Genomic DNA, 22,463 nt, shown 5'->3' with positions numbered 1-22,463 from the left:
TCAGATGACTGCTTAAACCTCCAGCAGGAAGTGATGTCACATGTAGTGTGGTAGTTCACACATTAGCTCTTCTGCTCTGTGGTTAAATCAGTAGAGTTTAAATGTGTATATATAAATGCACTCACCCGGCTGAAGTCTGAATACTGTTTATCACATTTGTCGTCCAGCTGAAAGAAACAAATGCATTCAGAGTTAGATATTAAAAAGTATAAACAGAACAAGCCATGCTGTCATGCTCCAAGCGGCTTCCTGTGAGTCACACTGAGTTTGGGGTCAATGCTACATGTTCACAGATCAAAAAAACACAGACGAAGAACCTCCATCAGTCCATGCTGCTGCACGCCAGGCTCACACACTCACTAAAGAACCAATCGCAAACAGATTGTGGAATCAGTTTATTTTAACCCATGCACCAGATATTAATGTTTAATCATCAAAGTTAATAAACCTTCATCACAGTTAATAAACCTTCATCACAGTTAAACCTTCATCACAATTAATAAACCTTCATCAGTTAATAAACCTTCATCACAATTAATAAACCTTCATCAGTTAATAAACCTTCATCACAGTTAATAAACCTTCATCACAGTTAAACCTTCATCACAGTTAATAAACCTTCATCACAGTTAATAAACCTTCATCACAGTTAATAAACCTTCATCACAATTAATAAACCTTCATCACAATTAATAAACCTTCATCACAATTAATAAACCTTCATCACAATTAATAAACCTTCATCACAGTTAAACCTTCATCACAGTTAATAAACCTTCATCACAGTTAATAAACCTTCATCAGTTAATAAACCTTCATCACAGTTAATAAACCTTCATCACAGTTAATAACCCTTCATCACAGTTAAACCTTCATCACAGTTAATAAACATTCATCACAGTTAATAACCCTTCATCACAGTTAATAAACCTTCATCACAGTTAAACCTTCATCACAGTTAATAACCCTTCATCACAGTTAAACCTTCATCACAGTTAAACCTTCATCACAGTTAATAACCCTTCATCACAGTTAATAACCCTTCATCACAGTTAAACCTTCATCACAGTTAATAATCCTTCATCACAGTTAATAAACCTTCATCACAGTTAAACCTTCATCACAGTTAAACCTTCATCACAGTTAATAACCCTTCATCACAGTTAAACCTTCATCACAGTTAAACCTTCATCACAGTTAATAACCCTTCATCACAGTTAAACCTTCATCACAGTTAAACCTTCATCACAGTTAATAACCCTTCATCACAGTTAAACCTTCATCACAGTTAATAAACCTTCATCACAGTTAATAAACCTTCATCACAGTTAAACCTTCATCACAGTTAATAAACCTTCATCACAGTTAATAACCCTTCATCACAGTTAAACCTTCATCACAGTTAATAAACCTTCATCACAGTTAATAACCCTTCATCACAGTTAAACCTTCATCACAGTTAATAAACCTTCATCACAGTTAATAACCCTTCATCACAGTTAATAAACCTTCATCACAGTTAATAACCCTTCATCACAGTTAAACCTTCATCACAGTTAATAACCCTTCATCACAGTTAATAACCCTTCATCACAGTTAAACCTTCATCACAGTTAATAAACCTTCATCACAGTTAATAAACCTTCATCACAGTTAATAAACCTTCATCACAGTTAAACCTTCACCCCTGACTGACTCACTGCGTCAAGGTCAGGGACCATCAGATCATCGAGGTCTGACACCACGCTGCCTCGTCTGTTAGAGCGACTGAAATAATCTGCTGCTGACTCACTGATGTCAGAGAAATCAGACAACTGGAGGAGGAAGGGTAAGGGGTGGAAGACGGGAAGAGGGTAATAATCAATGATGTATTCAAGTGATGATGTCACAGTTTAACCAGTAATGACATCATCAGATGTTTGCAGCTCACCACACTGTCTCTGCGACCTCTGCTGCCTCGCTCCTGAGACACACTGCTCACTGTGTCTTCATCAGAGGAAGACTGAAGGACACACACACACACACACACACACACACACACACACACACACACACACACACACACACACACACACACACACACACACACACACACACACACACACACACACACACACACACACACACACACACACACACACACACACACACACACACACACACACACACACACACACACACACACACACACACACACACACACACACACACACACACACACACACACACACACACACACACACACACACACACACACACACACACACACACACACACACACACACACACACACACACACACACACACACACACACACACACACACACACACACACACACACACACACACACACACACACACACACACACACACACACACACACACACACACACACACACACACACACACACTTGTATCAACCGAGGGGGAAAAACACAAGGATCAAGCTGAGGGAGGAGGGTGATGCTGAGAGAGGGAGGAGGGTGATGCTGAGAAAGGAAGATGATTCTGAGAGAGGAGGGTGATGCCGAGGGAGGGAGGAGGGTGATGCTGAGGGAGGAGGGTGATGCCGAGGGAGGGAGGAGGGTGAGGCTGAGGGAGGAGGGAGGGTGATGCTGAGAGAGGAGGGTGATTCTGAGGGAGGGAGGAGGGTGATGCTGAGGGAGGGAGGAGGGTGATGCTGAGAGAGGAGGGTGATGCTGAGGGAGGGAGGAGGGTGAGGCTGAGGGAGGAGGGAGGGTGATGCTGAGAGAGGAGGGTGATTCTGAGGGAGGGAGGAGGGTGATGCTGAGGGAGGGAGGAGGGTGATGCTGAGAGAGGAGGGTGATGCTGAGGGAGGGAGGAGGGTGATGCTGAGGGAGGGAGGAGGGTGATGCTGAGAGAGGGAGGAGGGTGATGCTGAGAAAGGAAGATGATTCTGAGAGAGGAGGGTGATGCCGAGGGAGGGAGGAGGGTGATGCTGAGGGAGGGAGGAGGGTGATGCCGAGGGAGGGAGGAGGGTGAGGCTGAGGGAGGAGGGAGGGTGATGCTGAGAGAGGAGGGTGATTCTGAGGGAGGGAGGAGGGTGATGCTGAGGGAGGGAGGAGGGTGATGCTGAGAGAGGAGGGTGATGCTGAGGGAGGGAGGAGGGTGAGGCTGAGGGAGGAGGGAGGGTGATGCTGAGAGAGGAGGGTGATTCTGAGGGAGGGAGGAGGGTGATGCTGAGGGAGGGAGGAGGGTGATGCTGAGAGAGGAGGGTGATGCTGAGGGAGGGAGGAGGGTGATGCTGAGGGAGGGAGGAGGGTGATGCTGAGAGAGGGAGGAGGGTGATGCTGAGAAAGGAAGATGATTCTGAGAGAGGAGGGTGATGCCGAGGGAGGGAGGAGGGTGATGCTGAGGGAGGAGGGTGATGCTGAGGGAGGAGGGTGATGCTGAGGGAGGGAGGAGGTTGATGCTGAGAGAGGGTGGCCATTAGGGTGTGTGTTAGTGACATACTGCCGGGTGGAGCTCACCACAGGGCTGCTGCGGGTGGAGCTGGCTGCAGAGGAGTACCAGCTGTATTCAGAGGGCTGTAGGGGGAGGGAGGGTGTTACAGACAAATGTCAGGAGACACACTGGGCTGCTGAAAACTGTCCAACACAAACACACACTTACAGCTTTGGAACTGTAGCCCGAGCCGCACAGTGCAGCATCATCATACACAGAAGCCTGAAGACACATGGAGATAACTCAGAAAAACATCAGTTTAAAGGTCCTTAAACACACCATGAATCAGAAAACACCACATCTTTCATGTCTTTAAACCCACCATGACGCTGACCATTTAATGGTACATATATATTTATGTTTTTAATAGTGTCAGATTATCTGACTGAAGCTCTTAGTGTGCAGCAGCTCCATTTAAATTCCCACAGTGAGCGTCTATCGGAGCAATGTGTCCACAGAGTGAGATAGACTCTACGTCTGGCACAGTACACACACACACGCACGCACACACGCTGACCGTGCTGTAGCTGCGAGTCAGGCCTGTTACAGCCGAGGAGGTTGCCTGTCAGAGAGAAAAGAGGAAATATTAAGAAAATGGGGGAGAGTGTCGAACAGGTGGACACAGGTATCTTGTGTGTGTGTGTGCGTGTGTGTGTTTAAGATTCTGAGAGCAAACTGTGTGTATACAACAGCAGGAGATCGTTTAACAATGAATCTAAGCAGAAAAATTAGGAAGTGGAGGCAGACCCGAGGCTGGTAGGAGGAGGTGGAAGAAGGAGGAGGAGGTTTGGTCTTTGTCAGGCTGCTGTAGTTCCTCTGATCGTGGTACAGACCAGTCTGAAGGATTTGACATTATCATCACCATCAGAATATTAAAAAATAGTGAGTCAGACTGAATAAACACCTGAACATCTCTTACTGATCTGATATTAATCACAGCTTCAGAATGTAAACTGACCAGTAGGTCTTTCTTTGACGAAGATGATGAAGACTTTTTGTGTCCGTGAAGATCGCCGAAAACTGAGCTCTGACCCCAGAGAGAAAGAGGTGAGACATACAGGTGATCACACAGGTACAGGTGATCACACAGGTACATACAGGTGACCACACAGGTGCATACAGGTGATCACACAGGTGCATACAGGTGCATACAGGTGATCACACAGGTGCATACAGGTGATCACACAGGTGCATACAGGTGATCACTCAGGTACATACAGGTGACCACACAGGTGCATACAGGTGATCACACAGGTACAGATGATCACACAGGTACAGATGATCACACAGGTACATACAGGTGATCACACAGGTACATACAGGTGATCACACAGGTACATACAGGTTATCACACAGGTACAGATGATCACACAGGTACATACAGGTGATCACACAGGTACGTACGGTGGAGCGTGAGGTCTTCAGGGCAGAGCTAGAGGAGAGTCCATCAGACTGAGGAAAGGACATGTGTCAGCAGAATCAGAACATCAAACACCTGTCAGGTGTGAATGCCACTAACACCGGATAAGTCGATCAACAGGTTGAGCATCCAACACAGCAATCAGTGAAACAAACTTTAGTTTTAAAGGAATCCCCTGAAGACTCACCTGATTCTGTTTCATCAGGTAATGATCCCACTTTCTGACTTTGTCCTTTTAGTTATAATTATTTTAATCATTTAAATATAATTAATTTTAGTCGTTAACAGAAGTTTAAAATAAAAACAGGACAGGTATTATACTGAGTCGGCTACACGCATTAACACACACATGCACACACACACCAAGGTGTCTTTTCTACGGGTGCTGGACCGACTCTTGGTGGAGCCGAGGTCTCGTATCCCTGAAGAGGTCGACTTCAAAGAAAGAACAAAAAAACAATCAGAGACAAACACGAAGCAGAGAAGCGTCTCTGACAGACTGTTAGGATGTTTTCACACCTGTAGCTTATTTGCTTTGTTCTGACTCAAATGATTCCTTGTTGTATTTTTCCGTTTGGTCCTTTTATGTTAACACTGAAATATTTTAAGCGGGCTGAAACATGCCAACACAGGGCTGGCATCACATCATCTATTTTACCCAATGCGTAGGTAAACAAACGCCATGTGAGCTGGTCACAATTGTCTCATAAACATTTAGGCAGATGAGCATTTTTGTCAAATGTTTGACACCACTCACAAAAATACAGCCGTTAACAAACTTGTGAATCAAAAACCCCTTTTCACACATACAGAAATCTCCTGAAAAACTCTGGAGATTTGGCTACCCGGAGGTTCTTTAGGCTATGTGTGAACGCAAACAGCCGCATTTTTCACGCGGACTTCACCCGGAGTTTCTCTGGCCAGACGCCTAGTATTTTATCCGCAGTCTGAACGCAGTCGAATATACTCCGGAGATTTCAACTCGAGCCAATGGGAAGAAACTGACGTTTATATACAGTGACTGCCTCAGTGTCTGCACGCGACCACTACGATCTGTGTGCACGTAATTAAATGGCTGCATTATGTTTTCTGTTCATCAGTATGTTGTTCTCCTCTCTTTTGTGGATGTTGTCATTCCATTGGATTACACACAACATTGATATAAAGGCAAATATTGTCATTATGGCGTCGTGTAGCGGACTCTGTTGCTACGGCCGCTACTTCCGCGTTGTTTATTTACGTCACGTCTTACCTCTGGAAATTCCCCTCTGACAGGGAAAGTCCCCCGCTGTGAGGAGCATATGTGAACGACTAGGTCGGGAGAATCTCCAGAGAAGTCTTCCTGTAAATATCTAGACATTAACCCGGAGTGCATATGCTGAAAAGGCTAAAGAGAGGCTTTCAACAAGATCTGTCCAAGGCCAAGAAACTATGACAGCTACATGCAAAGGTAGCTGCTGCTGCTACTGCTACTGCTACTGCTACTGCTACTGCTACTGCTACTGCTACTGCTACTGCTACTGGTATTAGCTATTAGCTGCTACTACTACAAATACCCCATTTGGAGGCAGCTTATAGGAGCTGCGGCAAGAGGACCGTCGGTCACTGTTGTGGCAACAATCTAAGAACCAGCTGGTGGACACCAGCAGTTAAGGAAGCCGTCAGGCTGAAGAAGGAGGCCTTTCAAGCTTGGCATCCTGAGAGCTAGGGCTTCGGTAGTTGAGGAGTTCTGAGAGGCTATTGAAAAGGACTTTCAGTGCTTCAAGGATGTTCTGGCAAACCGTCTGGTTGCTGGGTTGGTTGCTTGGTTTTTGGTTGGTTGCTGTGTTGGTGCTGGGTTGAATGCTGTGTTGGTTGTTGGACTGGTTGCTGGGTAAGTTCATGGGTCGGTTGCAGGGTTGGTTGTTGGGTTGGTTGCTGGTTAGATTGTTGGGTTGATTGCTGGGTTGGTTGTTGGATTGTTGCTGGGTTGGTTGTATGGTTGGTTGCTGGTTAGATTGTTGGATTATTGCTGGGTTGGTTGCTGGGTTGATTGCTGGGTTGGTTGTTGGGTTGGTTACTGGTTAGATTGCTAGGTTGATTGCTGTTGGGTTGGTGGCTGTGTTGATTCATTCTTATTGTAAATGAACCGCTCCAGGGATTGATGGAAGCAAGCAGAGAATTCCTCTTCTAGTCGATATCTGCTCGCTTATTTTGTTTCACATGCAAGAGACATTTTTGTGCTCACATACGTCGAAAACGCCTTCTGGTACAGAAGAACTTCTCTAAATATCCAGATGTGAAAACAACCTAAATATCTCACCTGTAACTATCTCATTCTCATAATAAAAACAATATCAAAAAAACAACAGAAGTTTAAATCATAATGAACGCACCCTGTAACTGCGGACTGACATGACATCATCATCCAGACCCTGTTGTCATGGAAACATGGAGTCAGAATACAGAGTCACTGCAGAAGACACAATGCAGGAAGTGTGTGCATGTGTTTTTGTGTTTGTGTATTTGGGCGAGTTACAGACCCGGTGGTGGCGACTGCTAGGACGAGCAGCAGCAGTTCGAGCTCTCTCTGTCTCGGCCTGCAATGAGGGTGAGGAGCAGGAGGAGGGTGAAGAGCAAGAGGAGTAGGGGGAGGAGCAGGAGGAGGAGCCAGAGGGAGAGGAGCAGGAGGAGGGGGGGAAGGGAGAGCAGGAGGAGGGGATGAGGAGCAGGAGGAGGAGCCGGAGGGGGAGGAGCAGGAGCAGGAGGAGAAGGGGGAGGAGCATGATGAGGGGGAGGAGCAGGAAGAGGGGGAGGAGGAGGGTAACAGAGTGAAGAGGATCCTTCACACAGAGGAGAAGGACAATTGCAGTCATCCTCCTTAAAATTCACACCATGCTTGACTTCCGACATCATGCTGACAACCAATCAGAAGCCATCATGTCTGTAATCCATAACACAACTACAGCTTGTATATCACACACAACTGTTATTTAAAAACAGAGCAGCAAACACTAAAACCTTGTGTGTATGCGCATCAGATCATCCTTCATCTCTGAAGATGCTGGACCATCAGCCCCTTAAAGCAGTTGGCCTTCACTGTACGATTTCAACCATTTTGGAAACTATTCATGAGTCGCACACCAGAATTTGAAGTCCGGTCAAAAGATTGAGTGTCGTTAGACATGCTGTGGAAGGGGAGGCACAACAAGCAACACACCCGATCAGCTGCTACGACCGGTCAGATGATTTTTATTTTAGGACTGCACACACTCACAGTGTGACAGAAGAGCCTCTTTTTTTTTTTTTTTTTTTTTTTTTACCCTTTTTCCTGATTGTGTCTGAGCATGCTGACAGAAAGCATCTGAAATTGCCATGGCAACAGCAGACCACAAAGACTAACGACTCACTCGTACAGCATGAGCTCTGGTCGCGTGTCTTAAACAATTCAGCTCACAGTGTAAATCCGGATTAACACAGTCTCAGATTATTATTGTTTATTTCCATGCTGTAACACACAGTTAGTGACAAGCTGTGCGACTATTTACCATCCACTGGTGGATCTGACCCCACTTCCTGCTGCTGGCAGAGTGGAGAGAGAGCTGCAGGAGGGCGATCAACACAAAAAGGGTTTAAACTATCACACTTTAAACTGTGAAACATCTGGACTGAGGGTTTACACCGTCACACTTCAACCTGTGAAACATCTGGACTGAGGGTTTACACCGTCACACTTTAAGCTGTGAAACATCTGGATTGAGGGTTTACACCGTCACACTTCAACCTGTGAAACATCTGGACTGAGGGTTTAAACCATCACACTTTAAGCTGTGAAACATCTGGACTGAGGGTTTAAACCATCACACTTTAAGCTGTGAAACATCTGGACTGAGGGTTTAAAGCATTACACTTTAAGCTGTGAAACATCTGGACTGAGGGTTTAAAGCATCACACTTTAACCTGTGAAACATCTGGACTGAGGGTTTAAAGCATCACACTTTAAGCTGTGAAACATCTGGACTGAGGGTTTAAAGCATCACACTTTAAGCTGTGAAACATCTGGACTGAGGGTTTAAACCATCACACTTTAAGCTGTGAAACATCTGGACTGAGGGTTTACACCATCACACTTTAACCTGTGAAACATCTGGACTGAGGGTTTACACCATCACACTTTAAGCTGTGAAACATCTGGACTGAGGGTTTAAACCATCACACTTTAACCTGTGAAACATCTGGACTGAGGGTTTAAACCATCACACTTTAAGCTGTGAAACATCTGGACTGAGGGTTTAAACCATCACACTTTAACCTGTGAAACATCTGGACTGAGGGTTTAAACCATCACACTTTAACCTGTGAAACATCTGGACTGAGGGTTTAAACCATCACACGTTAAGCTGTGAAACACCTGGACTGAGGGTTTAAAGCATTACACTTTAAGCTGTGAAACATCTGGACTGAGGGTTTAAAGCATTACACTTTAAGCTGTAAACATCTGGCTTGTTTTGACCTGTGGACATGCAGCAGCGTTGAGTGTGTGTGTTTTTATTGTGAACACACTCTCAGGTCGGACCCCTACGACCTGCACACTCAGCAGTTATGATATTTCAGGTGACATTTTTAATCCGCAGGTGTTCTTTACCTCTTTCTGCTGTCGCTCCAGTTCCCTCATTCGAATATCTCTTGCCTCTGCACGAGCCGCCCTCTTCGCCGCAAGCCTCGCCTCCGCCTGACACACACACACAGAAGAGTTGAGAACATGTACATGTGAAGTGGATTATAACAATAACTATATATTACTGTCCAGCTGACGGTGGAGCTGCAGGCGGAGGGACATGGTGGGGTGAGATAAAGTAGTGCATAAACAAAGTGATAAGGTGCTCAGGGTGTTTTCACTACAGCGTCTTAAATTACCTCCCCCGCAAAGACGGAGACAAAAATCATCGTATCTACAATTACATCACAGGTAATCGCTTTATTTTGTTTGGATTTATTTTGAGGGACTTTCAGGGCAGTGGAAAGAGTCAGAAATCAGGGAGAGTGAGAGAGGACCCACATGTCGGGTTTGAACCCGGGCCGTACATAGGGTGCGTACACTTACCACTAGGCAACCGGCGGCAAAAGATTCTTTATTTCATATGCTTTATTCTGAAACTTCTTTACAGACGACTTTAAACAGAAGATGATTCCGGACATATTGAGATCCTGCGAGTAAAATAACTAAAAAAAATGTTTTCCATGTCACGCAGCATGTGGTGATGTTTGACTGTGAAGTTTAAATGTGTCTGTGAGGTTTGGTTCAGCTGTAATACAGAGACCCTAACCCGTTTACAAATTACAATATAAGCTACAACAACAAAGAAAACCAAGACTCTAGGATACTTTGAGAGAAAAAAACTGAACATCTTTAAGTCAAAAAAAGGAGAAAAAATAAGACAAAGGTACAACTAGTTTAAAGCTATCACCAACTGCCACAGAACAATGGCTGATCAACAGGAGTCAGCTAACTGAAGATCACCACAGATAACTGTTGGAAACAGATAAAACATCATCACTCTGTGGCTCCCTCCTGTTTGAGGTTCATTCCTTTCACCTGCTCAAACCTGCACACCAGCTCTCCATCTACTCATCAACTCAGCAGTATATATACCCCGGCTCTCCATCCACTCATCGCCAGATCGTTGTGTCAACTACTGCGGTAGACTACGTCTCAGGCTAATTAAGATTTTTAACGATTTTTGAAAATAATTTCTTGTGCTAGTTTTGAGTCTCATCCTGTTTTTTCCTTTGCTTTAGGATCACCATTCACCCACCTGCTTTCCTGCTCAGCCATCAGCCTCAACCTGCTCTCTGGACTCCAAACCACACGTTCACACCACTACTCTGCTCTGGTCAGCCGTCATCCCCTTCACTCTGCCAACCGCCGGAATCTTCAACCCATCTTCATCTCCATTTGCTACAATAACCTTCATTACCAATCAACCCCTATGTTTATGTGTCCTGCATCTGGGTCCTATATTCACTGGCCGTAACAGAGACAGATTCACACAGTTAGAAATAAAGCAAGTGGAAATGGAGCAAAAGATCAACACACTCCAATCTGAGCAGACAACAACAACACAGGGCAAGAATAACTCACACAGACCCAGTGACACCTCTGGGGAGAAAGACCTGTCTGCACTTTGGAACACAGTAAAAAGACTCCAAGACAATGAGGAGGTCTACAAGCAGGAGATGAGGCAGCTCAGAGAAGAGGTGCGAAAGCTTGAAGACAAGGTGAGAGAGTTGAGCAGCCAACAACCTGTGATTGAGCTGTCTACCCCTCCACAGGAAACAACAGAACAACAGGACCAGGACGACAGCCCCAATAACTCAGCAACACCACCAAGTCAAGAGCCACTAACCGAAGAGACCCCTCCTCCAACCAACCAAACCACCAGACCTCCAGAAAGCAACGCGACTCAAAACCCACAAGTTGTAGTCCTCATGGACTCAAATGGGAGGTATGTGGAAGAGAAGAAACTCTTTCCTAACAACAGAGTCGCTAAAATCAAGTGCCGGAATACCAGCCATGCCATGGAACTGCTGACACAAGACCACCTAGAATCCCCCAGCCACATCGTCAATCTCACTGGCACAAACAACCTGAGAACACAGAGAGAAGAGGTGGCCAATTCTCTCAAGAAGGTCATAGATAAAGCCTCGGCCACATTCCCTTCTGCGAGGGTAGTTATCTCGACTCTGCTACCCAGATGGGACTTCCACCCAGCCCTCATCCATAGAGTAAATGCACAAATCTCCAGAGACTGTGCACTGAAGCCAAATGTATATGTGAAACTCCACCCCACTCTGGACCTGAACAGCCTGTACAACCAGGTGCACATCCTCAAGGCAACGGTCCCAGTGTTTGCAAAGACCCTAAAAGACGTTGCACTCAACCGCAAACCCAGCACATCCCACAGAAGAAACAGAGAGATGAGCACTTCAGACAGACCAACATACGGAAGACCTGCGCCACCTAGGGGACCTGCGCCACCTAGGGGACCTGCTCCACCCAGAGGCAACCCTGCTCCACCCAGAGAACCAGCTCTACCCAGGAGACACACACCGACCCACCCAGAGGATACCCTGGTCACCCTACAGGACATCCTGCTACCCATTCTCCTACACCCCAGGCCAGGCCCACCCCCCTCCTACCAACTCCACACCACACATATGCACAAGCTCTGAGCAGAACAAATCCCATCCCCACACTGAACAGAGCTCAACCCTGTGACCTGAGGATACACCAGATGCTTAGCGAGCTCTACACAATCATGGTCCAGGCCTAAAACCACTGGAATAACACAACTATGGATTACAAATCTTTCACCATTTCATCCTGGAATAGGTCTGAGGTCGTCTGCCTTTGGTACTAAGAGCAGAAACCCGGACTTCACCAAAGAAATACAATCGCAGATACAGACATTATCATCCTACAAGAGATGGTACAAAAAAGACAGCCCCACTGGCTGCCCTGTACACTACAGAGAGCTGGTGGTATCATCCACTAAGCTAACAGGAATCAAACAAGGAAGAGATTCAGTTAAGTAAGTTATCTGTAAATATTTTAAAAGCTAAATTACATTTTCATCTATAAAAAAAGAAAAGAAATCGTAAACCTGCAAAGCTCTGTTAGCTAAATATTTAATCTTTGTTATTCTTTAATTGTACTTAATTTGTTTAATTTTGATTTAAGCTTTAGCAATGTTAATGTATGTTTTTCATGCTAATAAAGCCCTTTGAATTGAAATTGAATTGAATTGACAGAGAGAGAGAGAGAGAGAGAGAGAGCTGAGTGACGTCTGCAGCTGTTGACTGCCTGACAGCAAGAGAGAGAGGGCGTGCTGTCTCTGCTCTATGTATAGCTCTGTGTGTTTGCAAGTGTGTGCGTATGTGCACACACATACACACACGATCATTGACTATTAAATGATCGGATATAAAACTGGATTACAAAGCAGTATGAACTTTGGGCTGTAATATACACACACGATCATTGACTATTAAATGATCAGATATAAAACTGGATCACAAAGCAGTATGAACTTTGGGCTGTAGTGTGTGTGTGTGTGTGTGTGTGTGTGTGTGTGTGTGTGTGTGTGTGTGTGTGGGGGGGGGGGGGGGTGTCTGTGTCTGGGTGTGTGTTGGGGGGGGGTTTTAGATGCGTCATGTTTCTATGGTCGGCCTGTGTGACTCGGTATGACTCTACAGACATCCAGGAGCTGCTTCATCTGTGAAACAGGAAACACTTTCCTGCCACAATAAAAGCTTTAATATGTGAAACAAGAAACACTTTCTTTTGTCGATGGACAGAGTGTTCTGTTGAACAGCCGCCTGCTGACGAACACACAGAATAATCCAGACGTGTTGTTGTCAGAGGAACAGATGCCTGCTGACAAACACACAGAATAATTCAGACGTGTTGGTACAGGCTCAGCTGCTTCCCTACTCCACAGGAACTCAAGAAAACACCCCAAGACAATTTAGAGTGTCTTTGCTCCGAATAGCTGGCGGTCTCTGCCTGCACACACACTCTACACACACTCTACACACACTCTACACACACTCTACACACACTCTCTGGAGAAACCTTACCTGCACATCACAGAATCAGGTTTGATTCAAGGTTTAGGGTGTTTATACAAAGACTTTGTGTTTGAGGGGTAAAAGAACATAAAGTAGAAGATGAAAGTAGGGTAACTATAATAACACAAACCTTCAAAATGAAAAATATATAAAATAAAAAAACAGAAGATAGGTGGAGGTGATGTTTGGATGGAGTTCATGTCTCATTAGATGAGTCACAGTGAGACTGATCCATGTAACAAGCCTTCATGTCTGAGTAACATGGTCAGCTCCTGAGGCCTCACTAACCCTGACACAGCGGGAGGTCACACAAACAAGCTGCTCATCAACCACACCAGTAAACTCAGAGTTTAGAAGAGCATGTTCACATTAGGGGTGCAAACTCATTAAATAATAATCGGTTACAAAAAAAATGTAATCGATAATCGTTTTGTAGTCCACATTTTTGTCAATGTTTCTTGTTGCATTGTGGGTTCTAGGATAGGCCTAATTCAAAACAGAGAAAAAGGAGCACACTCAAAATGAGAAAATAGATGACAAACAAAGCGCTGATAAAGGCTCTGTGCTGAAACGCGTCCGTTGTTGATCCGTACGCTGCTACCCTTACAAAAATATCCCTTTAATTAACCCCCCATGAATTCACAATGAACAAAAAGTCCCAAACAAAAGAAATATATTATATTATAAATATATTATTATAAATAATAAATAGCTCATAGCAGATGGACAAGCGAGATTGAGCGAGTGTGTCATTACGCACAGAGGAGAAAGATGAAACAGACAGACACTTCACCTCGTTCTATTGTAACTTCATTTAGCAGAGTAAAGTGTGCTCTACACTGCAGACTGTAGTCTTTGTTAACAGAGTGTTGCTGTCAAAACAGCTTCAACGTGCGATGAGTGCGCATTGATGTCTGCACGTCCGCTCGCCACACTCACTGCTCTACTTATAATAAAGTGTTAAAACGGTCAGAAGATACGTCTGTGTGAAATTTTATTTGAGGTTTGCTGTATGTTGAAGTAAGAAACTTCATATTTGAATTAATACAAAGGCCTATTACTAACAATTATTAAAATCCCGAAGATTAAAATTAATCAACAGATACAGTCGGCATCGCGTCATAGTTGGGGGCGGGGCGTACAAAACAATTACTCGAGCACTCGCTTTAACAATGGGAAGAGTAATTGATTAGAGAACATTTTGCATTTCTGCACCCCTAGTTCACATCACGATCATGAACAAGTCTGCAGTCAGCCGGTCGTCATATTTTATAAGCTGTTAGGGAAGTACGATGTTGGAAAAGGAGAGAGACTGAAGAGTCTACAGAGACAAACGCAGGATGAACTGATAATAAATCATTGTATGTTCTTTAGTGCACAAAACTGCTGTTTAACTTCAGTTTATCATCACATCATAATTAATAACATCTCTGCATGTTCCTGCTCTCATTAACCACTCTTCATCATCTTCATCAGCTCGGAGGTAACATCACACCATACGTCCTGTGACTATGCAGATTTATATTATAATATTATTAAGGTATGTTATAAATAATAGACCAACAGGTGCGTGTGTGTGTTTGTGTGAGATAACCTGACCTCTCGGGCGATGCTGCTCAGAGCTTCGTCCTCGGCGGAGAATCGATCTTTCACAGGAGCTCGTTTCCTGCCTGAGCCCTGAGTCCCCATCTCTACTGCTCCTCCAGCGACCACTGATCCACAAAATATCCACAAGACACACCTGAGTGTAGATACCTGAAAGAGGACAAAAATACACGTTAAACACACAGACTAACATGTTACACACACACACACAGACTAACATGTTACACACACACACACAGACTAACATGTTACACACACACAGACTAACATGTTACACACACACAGACTAACATGTTACACACACACAGACTAACATGTTACACACACACACACACAGACTAACATGTTACACACACACAGACTAACATGTTACACACACACAGACTAACATGTTACACACACACAGACTAACATGTTACACACACACAGACTATCATGTTACACACACACACACACTAACATGTTACACACAGACTATCATGTTACACACACACACAGACTAACATGTTACACACACAGACTAACATGTTACACACAGACTAACATGTTACACACACACACAGACTAACATGTTACACACACACACAGACTAACATGTTACACACACACACACACACACACACACACACTAACATGTTACACACACACACACACACAGACTAACATGTTACACACACAGACTAACATGTTACACACAGACTAACATGTTACACACACAGACTAACATGTTAACACACACAGACTAACATGTTACACACACACACAGACTAACATGTTACACACACACACACACACAGAGACTAACATGTTACACACACAGACTAACATGTTACACACACACACACACACACACACACACACAGACTAACATGTTACACACACAGACTAACATGTTACACACACACAGACTAACATGTTACACACACACACACACACACACACACAGACTAACATGTTACACACACACACACACACACACACACACACACACACTAACATGTTACACACACACAGACTAATATGTTACACACAGACTAACATGTTACACACACACAGACTAACATGTTACACACACACACACACACACACACACACACACACAGACTAACATGTTACACACACAGACAGACTAATATGTTACACACAGACTAACATGTTACACACACACAGACTAACATGTTACACACACAGACTAACATGTTACACACACAGACTAACATGTTACACACACAGACTAACATGTTACACACACAGACTAACATGTTACACACACAGACTATCATGTTACACACACACACACACACACAGACTAACATGTTACACACACACAGACTAACATGTTACACACACAGACTAACATGTTACACACACACAGACTAACATGTTACACACACACACACACACACACACACACACACACACACACACAGACTAACATGTTACACACACACACACACAGACTAACATGTTACACACACACAGACTAACATATTACACACACACACAGACTAACATGTTACACACACACACAGACTAACATGTTACACACACACACACAGACTAACATGTTACACACACACAGACTAACATGTTACACACACACACACACACACACAGACTAAAATGTTACACACACAGACTAACATGTTACACACACACACACAGAGACTAACATGTTACACACACAGACTAACATGTTACACACATACACACACAGCCTAACATGTTACACACACACACACAGACTATCATGTTACACACACAGACTAACATGTTACACACACAGACTAACATGTTACACACACACACACAGACTAACATGTTACACACACACATACACACACAGATGTTACACACACAGACTAACATGTTACACACACACACAGACTAACATGTTACACACACTAACATGTTACACACAGACTAACATGTTACACACACACACACACACACACACACACACACAGACTAACATGTTACACACAGACTAACATGTTACACACACACACACACACACACACACACACACACACACACACAGACTAAAATGTTACACACACACAGACTAACATGTTACACACACACAGACTAACATGTTACACACACAGACTAACATGTTACACACACACACAGACTAACATGTTACACACACACACACACACACACACACACACACACACACAGACTAACATGTTACACACACACACACAGACTATCATGTTACACACACAGACTAACATGTTACACACACAGACTAACATGTTACACACACACACACACACACACACACACACACACACACACACACACACTAACATGTTACACACACAGATTAACATGTTAAACACACACACATACTAACATGTTACACACACAGACTAACATGTTACACACACAGACTAACATGTTACACACAGACTAACATGTTACACACACACACAGACTAACATGTTACACACAGACTAACATGTTACACACACACAGACTAACATGTTACACACACACAGACTAACATGTTACACACACACACACACACACACACACAGACTAACATGTTACACACACAGACTAACATGTTACACACACACACACACACACACACACACAGACTAACATGTTACACACACAGACTAACATGTTAAACACACACACATACTAACATGTTACACACACAGACTAACATGTTAAACACACACACATACTAACATGTTACACACACAGACTAACATGTTACACACACACACACACAGACTAACATGTTACACACAGACTAACATGTTACACACACACAGACTAACATGTTACACACACACACACACACACACACACACACACACACACACACACACACACACACACAGAGACTAACATGTTACACACACAGACTAACATGTTACACACACACAGACTAACATGTTACACACACACACACACACACACACAGAGAGACTAACATGTTACACACACAGACTAACATGTTACACACACACACACACAGACTAACATGTTACACACACACACACAGACTAACATGTTACACACACACAGACTAACATGTTACACACACACAGACTAACATGTTACACACACACACACACTAACATGTTACACACAGACTATCATGTTACACACACACACACAGACTAACATGTTACACACACAGACTAACATGTTACACACAGACTAACATGTTACACACACAGACTAACATGTTACACACACACACAGACTAACATGTTACACACACACACAGACTAACATGTTACACACACACACACACACACACTAACATGTTACACACACACACACACAGACTAACATGTTACACACACACACACACACACACAGAGACTAACATGTTACACACACAGACTAACATGTTACACACACACACACACACAGACTAACATGTTACACACACAGACTAACATGTTACACACACACAGACTAACATGTTACACACACACACACACAGACTAACATGTTACACACACACACACACACACACACACACACACTAACATGTTACACACACACAGACTAATATGTTACACACAGACTAACATGTTACACACACACAGACTAACATGTTACACACACACACACACACACACACAGACTAACATGTTACACACACAGACAGACTAATATGTTACACACAGACTAACATGTTACACACACACAGACTAACATGTTACACACACAGACTAACATGTTACACACACAGACTAACATGTTACACACACAGACTAACATGTTACACACAGACTAACATGTTACACACACAGACTATCATGTTACACACACACACACACACACACACAGACTATCATGTTACACACACACACACACACACACACACACACAGACTAACATGTTACACACACACAGACTAACATGTTACACACACAGACTAACATGTTACACACACAGACTAACATGTTACACACACACAGACTAACATGTTACACACACACACACACACACACACACACACACACACACACAGACTAACATGTTACACACACACACACACAGACTAACATGTTACACACACACAGACTAACATATTACACACACACACAGACTAACATGTTACACACACACACAGACTAACATGTTACACACACACAGACTAACATGTTACACACACACAGACTAACATGTTACACACACACACACACACACAGACTAAAATGTTACACACACAGACTAACATGTTACACACACACACACACACACACACACACACACACACAGAGACTAACATGTTACACACACAGACTAACATGTTACACACATACACACACAGCCTAACATGTTACACACACACACACAGACTATCATGTTACACACACAGACTAACATGTTACACACACAGACTAACATGTTACACACACACACACAGCCTAACATGTTACACACACACACACAGACTATCATGTTACACACACAGACTAACATGTTACACACACAGACTAACATGTTACACACACTAACATGTTACACACAGACTAACATGTTACACACACACACACACACACACACACACACACACACACACACACACACACAGACTAACATGTTACACACAGACTAACATGTTACACACACACACACACACACACACACACAGACTAAAATGTTACACACACACAGACTAACATGTTACACACACACAGACTAACATGTTACACACACAGACTAACATGTTACACACACACACAGACTAACATGTTACACACACACACACACACACACACACACAGACTAACATGTTACACACACACACACAGACTATCATGTTACACACACAGACTAACATGTTACACACACACAGACTAACATGTTACACACACACACACACACACACACACACACACACACACACACACTAACATGTTACACACACAGATTAACATGTTAAACACACACACATACTAACATGTTACACACACAGACTAACATGTTACACACAGACTAACATGTTACACACACACACACAGACTAACATGTTACACACAGACTAACATGTTACACACACACAGACTAATATGTTACACACACACAGACTAACATGTTACACACACACACACACACACACACACACACACACACACAGACTAACATGTTACACACACAGACTAACATGTTACACACACACACACACACACACACACACAGACTAACATGTTACACACACAGACTAACATGTTAAACACACACACATACTAACATGTTACACACACAGACTAACATGTTAAACACACACACATACTAACATGTTACACACACAGACTAACATGTTACACACACACACACACACACACACAGACTAACATGTTACACACAGACTAACATGTTACACACACACAGACTAACATGTTACACACACACACACACACACACACACACACAGAGACTAACATGTTACACACACAGACTAACATGTTACACACACACAGACTAACATGTTACACACACACACACACACACACACACACACACACAGAGACTAACATGTTACACACACAGACTAACATGTTACACACACACACACACACACAGACTAACATGTTACACACACACAGACTAACATGTTACACACACACACACAGACTAACATGTCACACACACACACAGACTAACACACAGACTAACATGTTACACACACACACACACACACACACACACTAACATGTTACACACAGACTAACATGTTACACACACACACACACACACACACACACACACACACTAACATGTTACACACACACACAGACTAAAATGTTACACACACAGACTAACATGTTACACACACACAGACTAACATGTTACACACACAGACTAACATGTTACACACACAGACTAACATGTTACACACACAGACAGACTAACATGTTACACACACAGACTAACATGTTACACACACAGACTAACATGTTACACACACACAGACTAACATGTTACACACACACACACACACACAGAGACTAACATGTTACACACACACACAGACTAACATGTTACACACACACACAGACTAACATGTTACACACACACAGACTAACATGTTACACACACACACACACACACACACACACACACACAGAGACTAACATGTTACACACACACACACACACACACACACAGACTAACATGTTACACACACAGACTAACATGTTACACACACACACACAGACTAACATGTTACACACACAGACTAACATGTTACACACACACAGACTAACATGTTACACACACACACACACACACACACACACACACACACACACACACACACAGAGACTAACATGTTACACACACACACACACACACACACACACACACACAGACTAACATGTTACACACACAGACTAACATGTTACACACACACAGACTAACATGTTACACACACACACACACACACACACACACACACACACACACACACACACAGAGACTAACATGTTACACACACACACAGACTAACATGTTACTGATATTAGCATGTTAAGAAACAGCAGCAGAAGGACCGAAATATTACACATGTAAAGATCAGAGGCACATTATAACTGCTGGTTGCCTTAGCTGAGCTAGCTCAGAGCTAATGTTAGCCCGTGAACCGCCCTGCTAGGTTAGCTTGCAAATGGGTCTGACGTTGACGTTAGCTAAGGTTAGCCGGCTCCTTTGGCAGCTAGCTGAGAGAGCCAATGGACATTTCGTCCCTTTAAAACTTCACCTCGCGTCTCCGAGCCTTACTCGGCTGTCCTCACCTGTTCTCCAGAGACAGGTGAAGACAGCACGAAGACATTATGCGAAGCTAACGTAGCTGACCTCTTTAGCTGGGCAGCTTGCTGTTGTAGCTGCGGGGCTAACCTGGGCTAACCCGGGCTAGCTCACACAGGGCAAACTGGCACCGAGCCTCTCCTCAGATATACCGCTGAAATATAAAAGTTTACCTCTAAATAACCCGGGTTACTGCCCGAGCGCTGTCCTCTCTCTCCCGGAGGATCAGCGGAGAGCCATACGGCCTGTTGTCAGGGACTGGAGGTGTTTTAGTCCGCAGTGACAGCTGTCATCGGTCCGCCTCTCCGGCTTCACTGCCCTCCTGCTCCGTAACTCTGCCGAGCCTGAGGACCCGGATGTTAGCAAGAATCAGGGTGTGAAGCTGCCTTCATGCCCCGTCAGACATTTCAGCCCCCTCCGAGATTTTCCACTGAGAGTTTTTTTATTAAACGACACACCGAGAAACGCTCCAGCATTCAGACTGTGACCACATGGAAACCCTGAATGAGTAATGACGTCACTGGCTATTCTTGTTACTATATAAATATAATGATGTCATACAATAACACAGTTC

At 43.7% G+C, this 22,463-nt stretch overlaps 1 protein-coding gene across 10 annotated transcripts in view; it reads right to left on the bottom strand.

The window, feature by feature from the left end:
* The window catches only part of lrrfip2 (leucine rich repeat (in FLII) interacting protein 2), a 28,445-nt gene extending 6,206 nt beyond the window's left edge, over positions 1 to 22,239 (bottom strand). For 2 of the 10 annotated variants that reach the window (XM_065959238.1, XM_065959240.1), the window contains exons 1-16: positions 22,063 to 22,239; positions 15,095 to 15,250; positions 9,510 to 9,596; positions 8,413 to 8,466; positions 7,408 to 7,464; positions 7,261 to 7,299; positions 5,249 to 5,320; positions 4,870 to 4,917; positions 4,424 to 4,492; positions 4,213 to 4,302; positions 3,983 to 4,027; positions 3,634 to 3,687; positions 3,492 to 3,548; positions 1,931 to 2,002; positions 1,701 to 1,814; positions 126 to 167 (exon numbers count right to left, since the gene is read on the bottom strand). In XM_065959238.1, coding sequence (XP_065815310.1) covers positions 126 to 167; positions 1,701 to 1,814; positions 1,931 to 2,002; positions 3,492 to 3,548; positions 3,634 to 3,687; positions 3,983 to 4,027; positions 4,213 to 4,302; positions 4,424 to 4,492; positions 4,870 to 4,917; positions 5,249 to 5,320; positions 7,261 to 7,299; positions 7,408 to 7,464; positions 8,413 to 8,466; positions 9,510 to 9,596; positions 15,095 to 15,184 — 990 coding nt within the window. In that variant the 5' untranslated portion in view covers positions 15,185 to 15,250; positions 22,063 to 22,239. The remainder of the gene's footprint in view (positions 1 to 125; positions 168 to 1,700; positions 1,815 to 1,930; positions 2,003 to 3,491; positions 3,549 to 3,633; positions 3,688 to 3,982; positions 4,028 to 4,212; positions 4,303 to 4,423; positions 4,493 to 4,869; positions 4,918 to 5,248; positions 5,321 to 7,260; positions 7,300 to 7,407; positions 7,465 to 8,412; positions 8,467 to 9,509; positions 9,597 to 15,094; positions 15,251 to 22,062) is intronic. The other 8 variants (XM_065959246.1, XM_065959247.1, XM_065959241.1 and 5 more) reach the window with 7 other exon arrangements.
* Positions 22,240 to 22,463: the final 224 nt, after the last annotated feature.

Source organism: Labrus bergylta, chromosome 10 (genome assembly GCF_963930695.1).
Source record: "Labrus bergylta chromosome 10, fLabBer1.1, whole genome shotgun sequence".
Taxonomy (NCBI): domain Eukaryota; kingdom Metazoa; phylum Chordata; class Actinopteri; order Labriformes; family Labridae; genus Labrus; species Labrus bergylta.
This window is presented reverse-complemented; position numbering and strand designations above follow the sequence as displayed.